We start from the raw sequence: 16,483 nt of genomic DNA on the forward strand, positions 1-16,483 counted from the left end.
CCGGTGGGGGAATACTTCAGCGGTCAGGGACATTTGGCCTCTGATCTTTGGGTGACCATCCTCCAAGGCAGGCTTCAGGATATGCAACAATGCCGAGTTGCCAAGCAGGGGCTGGTAGCCAAGTTAAGGACTCATGAGGATGGCCTCAACCAGGATCTTGGGTTCATGTCACACTACAGGTGACCCCACTACACTATACACTTTCACACTTGTATACGCACCCACTTGCATACGCACAGACTCTCCAACTCCCACTTCCTTATCCACACACCACCTACAAGCTCACAGGCGTCTAATCCAAAACACACACTCACACATGCAAACAGACTCTCACACGCACACACACATTCTCTCGCTCAGGCACTTGTGCACACATGTTTATAGAGTGAATTTGCATTGACAGAATTATGTTTGCAGATATATGTTTTCTATTTTGTACAAAAAACACACAACCTGCAGGCAGTCAATCCATGTAATATTTTATAAATTTCCTACTTTGGAAATAGATACAGTCTGACTCAAGCTTGTGATACAGACAGACTAACCTCAAACCTTTAATGTATTGTCTGAGCTGAGATGTCACTTAACTTAGTTTTATAAAACTATCTTTGGATTGTGATTGAAAAGAAATTCTGAGATTTACATATTGATGAACTGAAACCTGCAATCCATTCTAAAAGATGAAAGACTTAACAGCAATCTAGGCTTGTTCAATTTATTATTTCTGTTGTATGACACTTTTTTTCCTATAAATTCTGTGTCTTATGATCCTTTTCCAAAGTTACCTGATGAAGGAGCAATGTTCCTAAGGTTAGTGCTTCCAAATAAACCTGTTGGACTATAACCTGTTGTGTGATTTGTAACCCCAGTCCAGCACCTCCATAACAGAAGACAATCATTAATCTATGCTAATATACTACCCTCAACACTCAGCCTGTTATCTTAAGTAGCATAATGTGTGATACCTTATCAAGCGCCTTCTGAAATGCCAAATAACATTACAAGCATTCCATTCCTTTTAATTGTCCTCCTTGATACCTCATTATCCTCAACAAATTCTAATAAATTTGTTGGGTATGATTTTCCCCTTTCTTCAGTCATGCTGACCCTGCTTGATCATGCATTAAAATCCCCATTACCTTGATTAAAATAGTGTGGAAACAAGACATTTGGCTCAATAAGTCCACACAGACCCTCCAAAGAGTAACCCACCTTTTTCCTCATTTCCCTCTGACTAATGTACCTAACACTTTGGGCAGTTTAGTATGGTCAGTTCACCTGGCCTGCACATCGTTGGATTGTTGGAGGAAACACGAGCTCTGGAGGAAACCCACGCCGACACTGGGAGAATGTGCAAAATCCACTCAGACATCACCTGAGGTTGGAATAGAACTTGGGTCCCTGCTGCTGTGAAGCAACAGGGCTAACACTGAGTCACCCTGCCGCCCCAAATCCCAATCCTTCCGAATTCTCATGCAACTGTCCTCTAAGAATCAAAAAGGGAATTTGAATGATTGGATTATGGAGATTTTACTATGTTAACAATTGGAAGGAAATAATAGATTGGATGCAGTCTACTTTACCAGAATTTGAGCTTTCCTATTAAAATCTACACTAATCTCGTGGCTATGGCTAATAGAATTCAATTAGACGCTGTTGTTAGTTTTTCTTGTGCGACCAGCTGGTTAAGGTAACCAGCATCCCTCATTCCCCATCTGTGCCAGTACTGTTAAATACTCTGCTATTGCCTCCTTTATAAGAGACTCTGACATTTTCCCAATAACATGTTAAGCTAATTGGCCAATAGTTAATTTTTTTTTCTTTCGTTTTTTTTTTTAAGTAACCATCATTAGAAGTTTTCCAGTCCTTTGGGATTTTGATAAGAATCTAATGCTTCTTGGGAGATTACTGCCAATGCATCCACTATCTCTGTGATGACTTTTAATATCCTGGAAGACATCCCATTGGATTCATGGGACATTAAATCCATTAGTTTCCCTAGCACTTTCTCTAATGATAGTTATTATATTTATTTCCTCTCCTCCTCTTAGCAATTTTGGAATGCTATTGTAAATCTGGATCCCCGGGAGGGGCCTCTCGGTTCCGCGATCAGTCAAATAAACACTAGCAGCTCGGACTGGTTTCAGCAAGATTTAACAACAATTTATTACGACGTTGGACGTAACTTATCTAGCAACACTAGTTATGCACCTCCTGTGTATTCTGGAAAAGCTGCTGCATTTTAGCTTAATAGAGATAGGTCTCTTAACAAACAGAACAGTCTTAATTGCAAAATTAAACCATCAAAAGTAACAAAATGGCAAATAGACATAAAATTGAGCCAATGATATTTCCTGGGAACTGACTTATTTTGCACATCTTTATCTCTCTACACCTACGTCTACAAGGTCAGCTAGCATACTTTTAATAATGTCATATCTTGCTTAGTTAATTCATACTATGAACAGGGCATTGTTTGCTAATCTGTTTCAATTAGTTCAGGAATGCAGTTTTTAGCAGGGTTAGATGCCATTATAAACCAAAATTGTTAATTTGCTCCTAGAAGCCATTTTGTTATCTCATGTTATTTGCATTAAGAAGCCATTTTGTAGTTAGTAAAAGCATGCATTAAATGGTTGTTCTTGACAACAATCCAGATTTTAAATCCTCACTATTAGTGTCTTCTACTGCGAAAACTGCAAAGAATTAATTAAATTCTTCCCCCATTTCCTGAATTCCCATTATCTTTTCCCAAGCCTGATCTCTTAGAGGCCTAAGTTGAATCTGGTCATACTCTCTCGCATGTGCTCACCTTTGACACAAAATCCTTTCACAATCTATCTCTGTACTCATTCCTTTGTAATCACACTCGTTTGTGTTTAACACAGTTGTTTCTGACCCAGGTTTATCACTCTTGTACTGACATCATAAATTAAATCTGCCTCATTATATATCAACAGATCCAAAGTAGCTTGATCACTGGTTGGATGCACAACCTATTGTTGTAAGAAACTGTCCTGAACACACTGAATTTTTTCCTCATGACTACCTCCACCAATCAGAAGATCTCAATCTATGTGAAGATTGAAGTCACTCATAATTAATGGAAGTCTTTCTTTATATGTCCTTATTATCTCCTGCTTTATTCTCTGTCCTTCCACATATCATCTGTTTTGGGAAGCCTATAGATTACCCATAGTATGTTGTTTCCCTTTTTGATTTCTTGCCTCTACCCATATGAATTTGGCATCTTCTGATTGTTACAATTCTACTAGGATGACATGCTGGAAATCAAGCACTCCTCTTCCCAGATTAGTACTAAATTTTAGATTTTAAAGAAGTAAAAATAATTCCCCAATTTACCTGGTTGAGAGCAAATGCAGGCTAGATTTCTGTACTTAGTAAAGAGCAAGAATTTGTAATAATTACTATTTTTATATAATTAAGCTCTAACTACAATTATAAAACTTTCAAGTAATACTACAATTAAAACTCAAATCACATAATAAACTTTTAGGCAGCAAAGGGAAAAATTGATTATGGAAAGAGGAAACTGGCTGTTCAGTGGTTGATGATTTTATGCTTCTCATGCTGGTTAGAACATATATCTCTGACTTATCAGTTAAATGTCACAGCTTACTGTAATTGATGAAGGAAAGATGACCTGGTTTTCTTCAGTAATAAAATGTTCTAACTGCAGAGAACAGAGGCACTGCTCCTCAGCTGATAGAAATCAAACACTTTGGCGTAACCTGTAAAAGTCCTAAGCTCATAACCAATTTACATGGGAGTTGACCAAAAAATTGCCCTTGTGCACAGAACCCTTTCATTCCAATTCATCTGCACCCACTTCAATCACTGTGTTCTAGGGGCTATTTACAATGTTTGGCATGAGTTTCTGTTTACTTTCTTTCAAACCATGCAACCATTCTTTTGCTGGTTTTAAAACAGTTCTTTGTTCTTTCAGTCTCCATTCGTTTCATTTAAATTGTTCTAAATACTGCATGCATTCCATTAGAGTGAATTTTGCCTTATTGATTTTTTTTCCACTTTTTCAAATTTTACTTCAGAGGAAAATCAGCTGATGACTTACCAGAGAAAAGTTGCTTTTGCAGCAGCGTAAACACAATCTCTGAGAAACTTTGCCTCCATTCACAAGCTTTATTGTGTTCTCATTTGCTTCTGGTAAATTCACTCTCAATGCAGTAAATGCAATATAGGAGAGAAACACCCAATAATAGTGAGGTAAGTAAGATCGAGTGGTCAGGAAAGATTTTTATTACAGTACTGAAGTCTAAGTGGGGGTTCAGGTTATGGAGCAGGGACCCCTGAGGTTAAGATGATGGAATGCTTTTGTCATGTTCTCCATAATTCTTGTGCAACTATGATATTGACATAGAGCAGGAAAAGTCAGAGGTGTGACAATTACTTATCTTTTCATTGCATTGGTAATTTGCACTTTGCTATGTAAAATGGATGTTTAGTAAAGCCAGAATCAAGTTTTTTTTAAATTATAGAGTCATTCAGCATAAAAGCAGATAACCAGTCCGTGCTGAACATAAGCCCAAATTAAACTAGTCCCACCTGCCTGCTCCTGGCCCGTATCCTTCCAAACCTTTCCTAATTATGTAACTATCCAAATCTCTTTTAAATGTTGTAATTGTATCCACATTCACCACTCCCTCAATAAGTTAATTCACATGAACCACTCTGTGTAAAAATAATTGCCCCTCATGTCTTTTCAAAATCCCTCTCCTCTCTCCCCTCAAAAATGTGCCCCCTAGTCTTGAAATCCCTCGTCCTAGGGAAAAGACACCTACCATTAACCCTATCTATACCCCTCATGATTTTATAAACTTCTATAAGGTCACCTCTCAACCTCCTACATTTGTCCAAGCAACATTGCTGTAAAGCATGGTCCTTTAGAGCTTGTTCTCAAAATTTAAAAGGCAAAAAATGATCTGACTAATAACCATCAGGTTTTATTTTGTATTCTCCATGTCTGCTGGCTGCAACTGGAGTAAAGTATCTGCTTTTCTTTCAGAGAATGCCAGCCAAAACTTTCTCAGATGGTGAAATGGTCATGGGTCGTTGGCCAGGTAGTCATCTGTACTATGAGGTACAGGTGACTGGTTACAACAAGAGCACCCAGCTGTATGCAGTCAAGTATAAGGATGGAACTGAGCTGGACCTGAAAGAAAGTGATGTCAAGGTGATTTTTTTTGGTGCTGAAAACTTTAAGATATGAAGAAAATGTCTTGCATGCAATTGTACTGTAACCATAACCTTGCATTTCACATTGTTGCTGTACAAATTTGTAGATATTAATTGCTTTGAGTCCTGCATTACCTTGTGTGTTCCAGAATTTGAACTGAATCTGGCTACAATTTAACTAATCGCTGTACGTGTACAAAGTAGTCCTCCAGTGAAATTTATTTCCTTCCTTTGCTCTAGCTTGGGTCTCCTGTGCTGCAGTGGTCTCTGGTGCTACCTAAATTGAGATCTTATATTAGTAGTGTTGAAACAGGCCCATGTATTGTGATGGAAAAATCTGAAGACTCATGCTATATTTAAAATCTTTTGCTGGAGAAAAAACTATTGTCAAAAGAAATTGTTGGAACAGAAAAGTTTGGGTTTTTTTCTTCTCTGCTAACAAATCTATCCTTTAGTTTTGACCCTCTGCATGCTGACTGATCTTTTCACTACACCTACTAATTCCACCTCTGTCCAGAGTGCAGTGAGGAGTGGAAGTTAACACATTACATCTAGTGGCTCTTTGTTCCATCTGCAAATGTTGTTTGACCTACTGAGAGTTTCTAGCAGTTATTTTTTTGTTATTTTTGTTTGATTTTCAGCATCAGCTATATATAATTTTTCAGTTAAAGATATCTGACACTTGACAATCCTCCACTTTTCTATTCTGTTTCTACTTAAGCTGCTAATTTGAAAAGAGTCCTCTTCACATTTTTTTTGAAGGTATTTGCATTGGTACCAGTCATTACCAATGCATCACTCTCAATCATTTTTTCAATATTGAACTTTGATTGTATCGTGTTGTGGGATATGTCAAGCCAAATCTGTTTCTGAATTTGTTCCATGAATAATCTATGAATTTCTGCAGAAATCATTCGAAGGCCCTGTGCTTAAAATTAGTGTTGTTTGATTAGATTAGATTCTCTACAGTATGGAAACAGGCTCTTCGGCCCAACAAGTCCACACCGACCCTCCGAAGAATAAACCACCCAGACCCCTGACTAATGCACCTAACACCATGGGCAGTTTAGCACGGTCAATTCACCTGACCTGCACATCTTTGTGAGAGGAAACTGGAACCCCCGAAGGAAACACTCAATCACTGGGAGAATGTGCAAACTCCACACAGACAGTTGCCCGAGACTGGAATTGAACCCGGGTCCCTGGCACTGTGAGGCAGCAGTGCTAACTACTGAGCCATTGTACCCCCCTCCCCCCCCCCCCCCCCCAAATCAAATCCCTACTATGTGGAAGCAGGCCATTCAGCCCATCGAGTCCACACTGACCTTCTGAAAGGCATCCCACACCGACCCACCCTATCCCTGTATTTCCCATGGCTAACCTATCTAGCTTGCATATCCCTGGACACAATGGGAATCTACCTAATCTGCACATCTTTGGACTGTGGGAGGAAACCAGAGCACCCAGAGGAAACCCACACAGACACCGAGAAAATGTGCAAACTCCACATGGTTAGTTACCCAAGGGTACAATGGAATCTGTGTCCTTAGTGCTGAGGCAGCGGTGCGAACCACTTGTTTGTAAATCATTCCAAAACACTTATGGATCATCTGAGTGTTATCAGTATTTTCTTCAACTTTAGTGTGTGTCCATAGAAGAGTAATATGATGCCAATTAAAAGAATAGGAGCAAGACTACCTTTTGGGGTAGAGTGAATGGTAACAGATTTCCAAAAGAAAGAAAAGATTAACCTGGTGTGAGAAGTAATGTTATGAAGTGAAGATAAGTTTAAAGATACTTGTCTTTATGAAGAAAATTCAGGACTGGCATTTGTGAAATTCATGGAATAAAAGACCCAAAAATCTGGAGAAATAAATTATTGTATCAAAAAATGAAAGAAATGCAAATGTTGGAAATTGAAAACAATAGAAATTGCTGGAAAATCTCAGCAGGTCTGGTAGCATCTGTAGAGGAATTAGTTAATGTTTTGGGTCCAGTAACCCCGCCCCCTTCCCTTCTGAACTGATGGTGGCCAGGAAAAGGATGGTTTTTGTACAGAAGCTGGGGAGGAAAGCAAGTAAACAATGTAAATAATTGTGTCACTCTTTCACACTGGTGTGGAACTATGTTATACATTTAACCCATGCTGCATTGGAGAACACAATTCATTTTTTTTATAAGTTGTCTTGATGGAAGCTGCGAAAGAATGCAAGTTTCATAGTCACATTTTGGACATGAAAATGTATGTCCTTGTGGAATGAAGAAGAATGGACTACTGGGGTATATCTGACACGATTTGAGTTGGAGGCTGAACTACATACACTGCAACACACCGGGGATGTGAGGTTTACTTTTAGCAGGAGATCTTATGATTTGACCAGAGGTCAGTGGGGGCAATGTGGCTACAGCTGAGACCGATCAGCAGGTACGGAGTGCAGGGGCTCTCAGCCTTTGCATTTGTTTAACAGATTGTCATCCTAACTATTTGAAACAATAGTATTGAAAGTATGATGAGCCGATTGTTCATGGTAATGTTGCACAGAAAGTCATGAAAGCGGGGAACGCAAAGGAATATAGTGATAGTAAGGGGCAGTATAATGGGGGAATCAACACTTTGTGGCAAAGAGTGAGAATCCAAAACGCTTTGTTGTCTGTCCAGTGGCAGGGTTCACTACATTCTCAGCACTATATTGATCTTGCCTCTTAAGTGCGGGTGGAAATGCATTGGAGGCAGTTCAGAGAAGCTTTACTAAGGAGTTGGAAGGTTGATGTAGGAGGGAAATTTGGATAGGCTAGATTTATGTCTGGATCAGTGGTGCTGGAAGAGCACAGCAATTCAGGCAGCATCCGAAAAGCTTCGAAATCGACATTTCGGGCAAAAGCCCTTCATCAGGAATAAAGGCAGAGAGCCTGAAGCGTGGAGAGATAAGCTAGAGGAGGGTGGGGGTGGGGATAGAGTAGCATAGAGTACAATAGGTCAGTGGGGGAGGAGATGAAGGTGATAGGTCAGGGAGGAGAGGGTGGAGTGGATAGGTGGAAAAGGAGCTGGGCAGGTCGGACAAGTCCGGACAAGTCAAGGGGATCGTGTTGCTGGAGGTTAGAAACTAGGATGAGGTGGGGGAAGGGGAAATGAGGAAGCTGTTGAAATCCATATTGATGCCCTGGGGTTGAAGTGTTCCGAGGCGGAAGATGAGGCGTTCTTCTTCCATGCGTCTGGTGGTGAGGGAGCGGCGGTGGAGGGGGCCCAGCACCTCCATATCCTCGGCAGAGTGGGAGGGGGAGTTGAAATGTTGGGGCACGGGGTGGTGTGGTTGATTGGTGCGGGTGTCTCGGAGATGTTCCCTAAAGCGCTCTGCTAGGAGGCGCCCAGTCTCCCCAATGTAGAGGAGACCGCATCGGGAGCAACGGATACAATAAATGATAGGAGTGGATGTGCAGGTAAAACTTTGATGGATGTGGAAGGCTCCTTTAGGGCCTTGGATGGAGGTGAGGGAGGAGGTGTGGGCACAGGTTTTACAGTTCCTGCGGTGGCAGGGGAAAGTGCCAGGATGGGAGGGTGGGTGGTAGGGGGGGCGTGGACCTGACCAGGTAGTCACGGAGGGAACAGTCTTTGCGGAAGGCGGAGAGCGGTGCGGAGGGAAATATATCCCTGGTGGTGGGGTCTGTTTGGAGGTGGCGGAAATGTCGGCGGATGATTTGGTTTATGTGAAGGTTGGTAGGGTGGAAGGTGAGCACCAGGGGCGTTCTGTCCTTGTTGCGGATGGAGGGGTTGGGTCTGAGGGCGGAGGTGCGGGATGTGGACGAGATGCGTTGGAGGGCATCTTTAACCACGTGGGAAGGGAAATTGCAGTCTCTAAAGAAGGAGGCCATCTGGTGTGTTCTATGGTGGAACTGCTCCTTCTGGGAGCAGATACGGCGGAGGCGGAGGAATTGGTAATACGGGATGGCATTTTTGCAAGAGGTAGGGTGGGAAGAGGTGTAATCCAGGTAGCTGTGGGAGTCGGTGGGTTTGTAGAAAATGTCAGTGTCAAGTTGGTCGTCACTGATGGAGATGGAGAGGTCCAGGAAGGGGAGGGAGGTGTCAGAGATGGTCCAGGTAAATTTAAGGTCAGGGTGGAATGTGTTGGTGAAGTTGATGAATTGCTCAACCTCCTCGCGGGAGCACGAGGTGGCGCCAATGCAGTCCTCAATGTAGCGGAGGAAGAGGTGGAGTGGTGCCGGTGTAATTACGTAAGATCAACTGCTCTACGTAGCCAACAAAGAGACAGGCGTAGCTGGGGCCCATACGTGTGCCCATGGCTACCCCTTTGGTCTGGAGGAAGTGGGAGGATTCAAAGGAGAAATTGTTAAGGGTGAGGACCAGTTCGGCCAAACGAATGAGAGTGTCGGTGGAGGGGTACTGTTGGGAACGTCTGGAGAGGAAAAAACGGAGGGCTTGGAGGCCCTAGTCATGGCGGATGGAGGTGTAGAGGGATTGGATATCCATGGTGAAGATGAGGCGTTAGGGGCCGGGGAAACAGGTGGAGGGCGTGGGTGGTGTCTTGAATGTATGTGGGGAGTTCCTGGACTAGGGGGGGATAGGACAGTGTCGAGGTAGGTAGAGATGAGTTCAGTGGGGCAGTGCTGAGACAATGGGTCGGCCAGGGTGGTCAGGCTTGTGGATCTTGGGAAGGAGGTAGAACCGGGCAGTGCGGGGTTCCCGGACTATGAGGTTGGAAGCTGTGGGTGGGAGATCTCCTGAGGTGATGAGGTTCTGTATGGTCTGGGAGATGATGGTTTGGTGATGGGGGGTGGGGTCATAGTCAAGGGGCCGGTAGGAAGAGGTGTCCTCGAGTTGGCGTTTGGCTTCAGCGATGTAGAGGTCAGTGTGCCAGACTACCACTGCGCCCCCTTTGTCCGCTGGCTTGATGGTGAGGTCAGGATTGGAGCAGAGGGATTGGAGGGCTGCGCGTTGTGGGGGAGGGGGGTCGACAGGTTGAGGCGGTTAATGTCCCGGCGGCAGTTGGAAATGAAGAGGTCGAGGGTAGGTAATAGGCCAGCACGGGGTGTCCAGGTGGATGCAGTGTGTTGGAGGTGGGCGAAGGGGTCCTTGGAAGATGGGCGGGAATCCTGATTGTGAAAGTAAGCTCGGAGGCGGAGGTGACGGAAGAATTGTTCGATGTCACGGCGTGTATTAAATTCATTGATGCGTGGACGGAGGGGGACGAAGGTGAGTCCTTTGCTGAGGACTGATCGTTCGTCCTCAGTGAGGGGGAGGTCTGGAGGGATGGTGAAAACTCGGCAGGGCTGGGAGATGGTGTGGGTGTAGAGCTGGGAGTGGGGTCGGAGCCAGTACCAGGAGTGGGTGTGATGGTGGGGGGAATGGGGCTAGAGTCATGAGCAGGGGTAGTGTTCCCCTCGGGGTTCTGGGGGGTGGGGATAGTGACAGTGGGGTCTGTGGGGGGCGTGTCAGCAGAATGCAGGTGAGTGGCGCTGGTGGGGGCGGAAGTGGTGGCAGACACGGCAGTAGGGGTGGCGGAAGTCACTGAGCGTGTGGCATCGGCGATGATGTGAGGGCCGGAAGTGGCTGTGGGAGTGGCCATGATGGGGGCAGAAGTGACATCATCAATCAGCGTAGGGGTGGTAGCTGCATCAGCCACATGGCTAATGGTTTTTCCGAGGCCAGGGGAATCTTCTGGAATGTTCGAGGAGCGCTGATTATGGAGGTGGGTAGAGAAAAGTTTGTTGTACTTACAGTTTTTGATGTTTGAGATGGAATTGAAATACTGTTTGTTGAGAGTATGGATTCTCCTGAGGATGTAGTACAGAGTGGGTCCTTTGCTCTCCTCTCATGGGAGAATCTAGAACCTAAGGTCTCTTTTTCAAAATAAGCGATCACCCATTTAAGAGATGTAACAAGAATTCTTTTTCCCTCTTCTACTTTCACAGTATTTGGAACTATTTTTCTCAGAAGTTTTGAATATTTTTACAATAGGAGTAGATAGATAGATAGATAGATAGATAGATAGATTCTTGAGCCCAAGGGAGTGAAAGATAAGGCAAGATTATGGAGTAATCAGATCAGTCATGGTCTTCGTGAGGGTCAGAGGAGGCTCTGAAGCAGCCCCCAGCCAGCTTTATGGCCTTCTCTCCAAATTCGTTTTCCACTTACCTTATCCGCATGATTTTGACTGTTGTTCAGCATCATCTTAAAAATTAATTTAGTAGTGTTTACTTGAGTAAACAATGAATAATGGATCTAGAAAAATAGTGAGAACCATTTGATTTATGAGCTAATGTTAGTTCAAGTTGATGGATATTTAAAAATATATAGTGGAAGTAAAACCATAATTAATTACTCTTTTCTGTTTGTTCCCATAGCCCTTAAATTATTTTAGATCGAGGAAAAGCCATTCAAGATCATCTTCTCGACAACGTAGTCGATCGCGATCACGTTCTCCTGCTAGAACACAAGCCCCCAAGCGTTCAACCTCTCGAGGCAGGGAGTCTAAGAAACTTGTGCAGAAGGAAGAAGTGCAAAAGGAAGATGTACCTGCAGTGAAACTTGTCCATCAGGTGTGTGAAAGTCCTGTCAAGATTTGAATAAATTGTGGTCTAAGATGTGTGGTTATGTTGTTAAGTTCTTTTTCTCTGAGCTTCTTACACACTTGATGCAACTGCAACATGCCAACTTCTGTGAACAAGCAAACTTTATTAAGCACAGTACAATACGAGCTTTGGAGAAATCCTGAACACTCTTCGCCATGCACGCATCCTCTCTGAACAGGGAAGCTCTCTGAACAAAGGAAACAGTCCTGCCTTTATACAAAATGTCAGTAATGCCAACAAGGCAACCCCCAGTCACTCCCTCACAGTCACATGCCACTCAAGACACAATGCAGTGACCACATCATTTCCAGAAATAATGTAATGTAAATCATCCCTTAATTGTCAAATCTGTTGCAATTTTTTTTTAATTATAGGGCGTAGTCAAATTCCAGCTGTAGTATTCTTATTGATTTCTGGATAGGGGATGAAAATGTAAATAATAGGAGATAACCATCTAAATGGCTCTGAATGGCAAGGAAATGGTTCTTAAGAGATGATAATGTAAATTTCTTACAATCTATCTGTAAGTCAGAGGCATCCCACCCTAGCCTCAAGACATCCAATTGCCTGCAGGTCAACAGAGCAAGTTAACTCTTTAATGTCACAATGTGACTATATTAGTCTCCAACTCGCCCTCTTGACCCTTAACAGACTTCACTATGGCTGGAAATGAGAATGGAAGCAAAGAGGCAGTCTTATGGTGTCTGCTCATATGCTACAAACTCAGTTGCCTGTGTTGAGATTAACAGTTATACTAATTATTAAGAGGTGGGATGGCTGGAAATGCAGTGACATTTTAAAGGAATTTAACTTAATTGGTCTGAGCATCACGTCAGTTGATATGGCAGAAACGTGCCTATTTTTCTGGGAGCTGGTGCTCAGAAATAGAAAAGAAGGTGAAAGGTAAAAATGAAATACCATTTGCACAAGTGTTGATATTGATTTAGCTTTTATAAACATCCATGCAATGAATACGGGCAAAAGTGTGCTAGTACCTTGATTGGTGGCTAGTACAATTTGGTGTGTCAGAATACATTACTGTTGAGTCTAAGTAGAATTAGCAGTTTTGTGTAGCTATGTTCAGGAAGGCCAATTTAAAGCATTTTGTTAAATTCTGAGGAACACTGTCTTTGATTTCTAAGTTTTATTGCTTTTTCTTCTATGAGAAGCTTCAGGAGAATAGCGCAAGCAGCAAAACTACCTCTGTGACAGACTACAAAGAGGAGAAGGAGGAGAACAATACCAAGAATACCTACAGAATTATTGAGGTAATGTCTTCTCCAGTATGCTGATAAACATCAGCATTATTTCAATAGTACAAAACATTACAGACTCTTACAAGGATCCACTGGCATCACCTTTCTTATTTTAAGAACATAAGAACAGGAGTTGGCCATTCAGTCCCTTAAGCTTGTCCCACCATTCTGTAAGATTATGGCTATTCTGCCCCATGCCTCAACTTCTTTCATACCAGCTCCCCATAAAATATCTGGGAATTGAGAGCTATCTACCTCCTCTGTAAATACTTTGTGATCTAGGGCGGCGCAATGGCTCAGTGGGTGGCACTGCAGCCTCACAGCACCAGAGGCCTGGGTTTGATTCCAGTCTCGGGTGACTGTCTGTGTGGAGTTTGTACATTCTCCCTGTGTCTGCGAGGGTTTCCTCCGGATGCTCTGTTTTCCTCCCACAATCCAAATATGTGCAGGTCAGGTGAATTGGCCATTGCCTGTAGTGTTAGGTGTATTAGTCAGAGGGTGGGTTGCTGTTCTGAGGGTTGGTGTGGACTTGGGCCGAAGGGACTGTAGGGAATCTAATCTAATCTAAAAACTCCAGAGAATTCACTACGTTTTGATAAATTCAATCTCGTCTCAGTTTTAAATGAGTGTCTTTTTATTCTGTAACTACATCTCCTAGTTCCGGATGCTCCTCCTTGGGGCTTGTATGTTTCAAAAACATGGCAGCTCATCTTTTCCAAACTCTACTGAAGGCAGGCCTAATCTGTTTAACCGTTCTTGATGACCATGATGTGGAGGTACCAGTGTTGGACTGGGGTGGACAAAGGTAAAAATCTCTCAACACCAGGCTATAGTCCAACATGTTTATTTGGAAGTATAAGCTTTCAGAGTGCTGCTCCTTCATCAGGTAGCTAGTGGGGCAAGCTCATAGGACACAGAATTTATAGTAAAAGATCAAATGTCATACAACTGATGCGATATATTGAACAAACCTAGATTGCTGTTAGGTCTTTAACAGCAGTGGTTTGCATGCTTCGATTCATTAATACGTAAATCCCAGAACGTCTTTCAAGTCACATTTCTGAGATAACTTAAGGTTTTATTTTTAAAAAGTGACATCTCAGCTCAGATAATTCATTAAAGGTGTGAGGTTCGAGTCTCTGTATCCCAATCTTGAGTCAGACTGTTCTGTTTCCAAAGTAGAAATTGATAAAATGTCACATGCCTACAGACTGTGTGTTTTTTGAACAAAATGGAATGAATATGCAAATGCAAATTCATCCCATTGACTTGTATGTGTGTGCGCGAGAGTGTGATGGAGTATATGCCTGTGAGAGGGTTTGCACGTGAATGTGTCTGTGTCTATGCGAGAGCATGTGTATGACAGAGGGTCTGGGAGAGAGAGAGAGCGAGAGAGAGAGAAAATGTAGTGTAGTGGGGTCACCTATAGTATTACATGAACCCAAGATCCAAACTTGGCTATCAGCCTCTGCTCAGCGACTCTGCATTATTGTGTATCCTGAAGTCCACTTTGGAGGACGGTCACCTGAAGATCCAAAGCCGAATGTCCTAGACTGCTGAAGTGTACACCGACTTGAAGGGAACATCCCTGTCTGGTGATTGTTGTTCGTCTAGTGTCATAGCATCTGCTTAGTCTCGCCTAAATGCCATTCCTCGGGGAATCCTTACCTGCAGTATATGGGATAGATGACATTAGCTGAGTATCTGTCGTGCACGTGGTGGGTGGTGTCCTCATGTGTAATGATAGTATCCATATTTATACTGATATGTCAAGCAGTGGTTGCTATGACATAGTTGAATGGTGTTGTGGGCGATGGTGTCCTGAAGGCTGGGCAGTTTGCTGTGAACAATGGTTAAGGTTTGGCGATTGTTTAAAGGCAAAAAGTGGAGGCGTAGGGAATATCTTGGTGACGTGCTCACCCTCATCAATAATGTGTTGCAGGCTGTGAATAACATGGCATAGTTCCTCTGCTACCAGGAAGTACTGGACAATGAAGGGTACCCTATGGTCATATCCCATCTCTGTCTCTGAGAAAGTCATTACTGTTTCTTGCTGTGGTACGTCAGAATTGGTGATCAATGAGTTGAGTGTCGTGTCCTGTTCTTATGAAGATGTCCTTCAGCACCTTCAGGTGTCTGTCATGTTCCTCCTCATCTGAACACATCCTGTGTATGCGTAGGGCTTGTCCGTAGGGTATGGCTGTTCTAACATGGTTAGGGTGGACGCTAATGAAGTGCAGCATCGTGAGATTATCCATGGGCTTGTGGTCGAGTGAGTACTAAGGTGCTGTTCTAGATGAAGATGTGTGTGTCCAACAATGAGACTGATTCTGAAGAGTAGTCCATGGTAAATCTGACGGTGGGGTGCAACTTGTTGATATCACAGAGACTCCTCACCATGGGTCCAAAGGAAGAAAATGTCAATATATCTGGTGTATAGTGCTGGTTGGAGGTTCTGTGTAGCGAAGAGGTCTTGTTCAAATTTATGCATGAAAATGTTAGCATATTGGGGTACAAATTTGGTCCCTGTGGTTGTTCCTTTGTCTGGATGAAGAGCTGGTTGTCAACGGTGAAGACGTTGTGGTTGATGATGAAGCAAATGATTTGTAGCATAGTGCCTGACGTTTGGCAGTTGTTGATATTAGGTACTGAGGCTGTTGCATCGATGTCATCACTTTGGAGTTCTGGTGTAGAGCGCCAAAATGTCCATTGTGATGGGGAATGTTCCTCGTTTGACTGGTCTGTGGGAGCTGTAAGAAATCTGTGGTGTCGCGAAGAAGCTGGGGGTCACTTGTACAATGGGTTTCAAGTTGCCCTCGACATAGCCAGAGAAGTTCTCACACAGGGTCCCGTTGTCTGATAGGATCAGACGTCCAGGTGTGTTGGCGTTGTGTATCTTCGGAAGGCAGTAGAAGTCCCCATTCGGGAAGTACGTTGGATGACAGTGCGTAGAGTACTCTGCAGGACTGGATCAAAAGTCTTGATCAATTCGTTTAATTCACAGGTGTGTTCTTACCGGATTGGCCAGTAGTTGCCTGTAGTGTTCCTGGTTGTTCAGTTTTTGGTACACTCCCTTGCAGGAGTCCATTCTATTCTGAATGACGATGGTTCCTCCTTTGTCTGCTTGGTCTTGAGAGCACGGGTGGCGTTGCATTGTCATTTGGTGACATTTTGCTCTCTCTTGTGAATGCGGCTGATGAAGCTGGCATTTACACGTTTCCTGACAGTTTGGGCATACATGTAAAGTCCAGGCCAACGGCCCTCCGGAGGAGTCCAAATTGATGACTCCTTTGGATGCTCCACTATGGATGACGGCTGTTCCAGTTTATCAGTTGTCTCATTGGGCTCGCTGCTGACATCTTGGAAGAATTCCCAGAGTCTCATTTATCTGAGGAATTGCCGCAAGAGTGGTCCATTTTGGTGGT

General features: G+C 43.3%; 1 protein-coding gene across 1 annotated transcript in view; it reads left to right on the plus strand.

Annotated features, from left to right (window-relative positions):
- The window catches only part of lbr (lamin B receptor), a 101,798-nt gene that overhangs the window by 22,536 nt on the left and 62,779 nt on the right, over nucleotides 1–16,483 (plus strand). The window contains exons 2-4 of the mRNA XM_043687384.2: nucleotides 5,045–5,212; nucleotides 11,575–11,769; nucleotides 12,972–13,070. Of these exons, the coding sequence (XP_043543319.2) occupies nucleotides 5,048–5,212; nucleotides 11,575–11,769; nucleotides 12,972–13,070 (459 nt within the window). The 5' untranslated portion in view covers nucleotides 5,045–5,047. The remainder of the gene's footprint in view (nucleotides 1–5,044; nucleotides 5,213–11,574; nucleotides 11,770–12,971; nucleotides 13,071–16,483) is intronic.

Source organism: Chiloscyllium plagiosum, unplaced genomic scaffold (genome assembly GCF_037043375.1).
Source record: "Chiloscyllium plagiosum isolate Xiang-an unplaced genomic scaffold, Cpla_swu_hap1 HiC_scaffold_3, whole genome shotgun sequence".
NCBI classification, from domain to species: domain Eukaryota; kingdom Metazoa; phylum Chordata; class Chondrichthyes; order Orectolobiformes; family Hemiscylliidae; genus Chiloscyllium; species Chiloscyllium plagiosum.